Source organism: Penaeus vannamei, chromosome 32 (assembly GCF_042767895.1).
Source record: "Penaeus vannamei isolate JL-2024 chromosome 32, ASM4276789v1, whole genome shotgun sequence".
Lineage (NCBI taxonomy): Eukaryota > Metazoa > Arthropoda > Malacostraca > Decapoda > Penaeidae > Penaeus > Penaeus vannamei.
Genome location: NC_091580.1, coordinates 27,754,015 through 27,756,514, shown reverse-complemented (window position 1 = coordinate 27,756,514; position 2,500 = coordinate 27,754,015). Strand labels below are relative to the sequence as shown.

The 2,500-nt window shown below is 32.4% G+C and overlaps 1 protein-coding gene across 1 annotated transcript in view; it reads left to right on the top strand.

The window, feature by feature from the left end:
• Sqor (Sulfide quinone oxidoreductase) overlaps window positions 1-2,500 on the top strand; it is a 14,282-nt gene that overhangs the window by 9,853 nt on the left and 1,929 nt on the right. The window contains exons 8-11 of the mRNA XM_070144844.1: window positions 563-682; window positions 1,095-1,281; window positions 1,629-1,730; window positions 2,445-2,500. The exon at window positions 2,445-2,500 is cut by the window's right edge and continues 89 nt beyond it. Of these exons, the coding sequence (XP_070000945.1) occupies window positions 563-682; window positions 1,095-1,281; window positions 1,629-1,730; window positions 2,445-2,500 (465 nt within the window). The remainder of the gene's footprint in view (window positions 1-562; window positions 683-1,094; window positions 1,282-1,628; window positions 1,731-2,444) is intronic.

Genomic DNA, 2,500 nt, shown 5'->3' with positions numbered 1-2,500 from the left:
TTTTCTTTTAGGTGTTTATATTCAGTCTTTTTTATCTATTTTTCCATTAGATGGCAGTATTCATGATTGAGATTTTTATACCATTAGATTTTGTACCTCATTAAGGAGATAGAAATATAAATTCATGCCTTATGATTTACTTACCATCACTTTTTTTTTTCTTCATTTTTTTCTTTTCTTTTTTGACTTTTGATGGTAATGTTGTGTGTATGTATTATCTGTATTTCTTTTTTGAGTCAATAGTATATGAGGTGCACAGATCCAGCGTGTGTTTTAATCCAATTTCAATTTATGATAAGGATAAGACACAAGTACTTCTTTTCTTTAGTATCAATATCCAACTACTCCTTTATTAGACAGTGCTATGAATTCTACTTGGAAGAAACCGTTTGGCAGTTTTTGCATTTCATTTGTTTTCACCTTCATGGCAATTCTCTTTTAATGCAAAAGTTTCCATTTTGTACTGTCTACAAAATGTGTTCATATAGACACAGTTGCATGTTACAATATTCTTATCAGCAGACACAGTTTTGGAATATAGTAATGCTACTTTCTTTTCCAGGTTGTGAAAGAGAGAAACCTGACGGTAAACCTTCGTCACAATTTGATCGAAGTCAAACCTGACTCAAGGGAAGCCGTCTTCCAGAATCTTGACAATCCTGAAGAATTTAAGACTTTTGAGGTAGATATGTAGTGATTTGTGTTTTTTATATATAATATAACATTCAAAGGATCTTTTTTGAGTTGTTTGTTAGAGAAATTCACTTGCTTTTATGGTTAACAGATTATGTATTTTTTCTCAATCATTCAAAACCAAATGTATGGATTGGTACATATGATAAAGCAAGACATCTTTTTCTGCTTTCTCTCTTTCATATGTATGGAAAATTTTGAATGAAAATCAATAGCCATAATAAACATGAGGAAAAAGAATGCATAGACTGGCTATACTGAATTAAGTAAGCTCTTCATTTTAATGAAATCAGCTTTTGTTGAATGATCTATACATGGTCTAAAGATCTTGCAATAACATTGTCATGATCATTTACATTATTGTAATTGTAACTAATTTCTTATACTCCTTTACCTTCCAGTATGAGATGCTTCATGTAACACCCCCAATGAGCACCCCGGATGTGTTGAACCAATGTGCTCCATTAGTGGATGGAGCCGGGTACCTCAATGTCAAAAAGGAAACTATGCAGCATGTCGATTTCCCCAATGTGTTTGGCATTGGCGATTGCACTAATCTTCCAACGTCTAAAACCGCAGCTGCTGTTGGTATGTGTTTTGGAGGATTAGTTGTAATAGATGCACAGTTTATAAATTATCTGCATGGTGTAGTTTGTTATGAGAAGGTTTTTGTGCTTCAAAGATAGCATAGAGATAGGATTTTACTTATTAGTTTGTCTGTTTCTTTTTATGATAAACAAAGTAAGGAAATATAAGATGTTTTTCTGTAGTGGCTTAATAAGCTACAGGAAGCCAAAATGATATTCCAATACTATTAGCTCATTTTTTTCATGTAACCCATGCTATAAGATTTGTACCAAGGCTTAGTACTTAACAAAGATAAATATACTGAAAATGATACGATGACTAACACCCCTTTTTACCCCTTTACACAGCTGGACAAATTGGAGTTTTACGTAAAAATTTGAGTGCAGTCATGGCCGGGAAAAATCCAGACTCTCACTACGATGGCTACACCTCATGCCCTCTTGTCACAGGTAAGAGCCAGTAAATGTGCGAGTTAACGTGAATATGCATCATATAATTTCTTGATTATTATAATATATTATAATTTTTTAACCTTCAGGATATTACATATTTGTAAGGGGAATTTAGTGCACATTTTTTTTTTTTTTTTCGTTCATACTTTTGTTATGTGTGAACATGCCTTCTTATTTTCATGTGTTAGCAATAGATAGACCTAATTCCAGTACATGGTAAGCAAGCAAATGACACTTATCAGTGAAAATATGGTTGAAAGAGAGTACTCAATATTTTGTATGTAATTTACTTTGGAGTATAAGTACTGTAGATGTAGTTCCTGTGATTGAGTTTTTTTCTTGGGCTTAGTGGTCATATTAGCTTCATGCCCCTTGGTTTTCTAAAAGTAAGGTAATAGTTACTTTCTCTAATATACGATAGAGTTATAAGGAGATTACATTTGATAGTCTGAACACTTATCAGAACAATTGGGTAGCAAGTCATGGGAAAGTAAGAATAAAGTTATGTAGAAAGGGAAACTTTACATGAAAACCCCTTTTGAAAAGTAGAAATTAATAGATGTATGTATATAAGAGACTTATGGGTTTGCATGGTTTGATGGAAAAAAAAAGAGAAAAAATAACTTCTTTTCACTCATTATTTTTTACTAACCAAAGCCTTGTCTAAGATATGCATTTAACAGTATTTTTTTCTTTCCTTTCTTTTTCCAGGCTACTCAAAATGCATACTGGCAGAATTTGACTATGATGGCAATCCTCTCGAGACT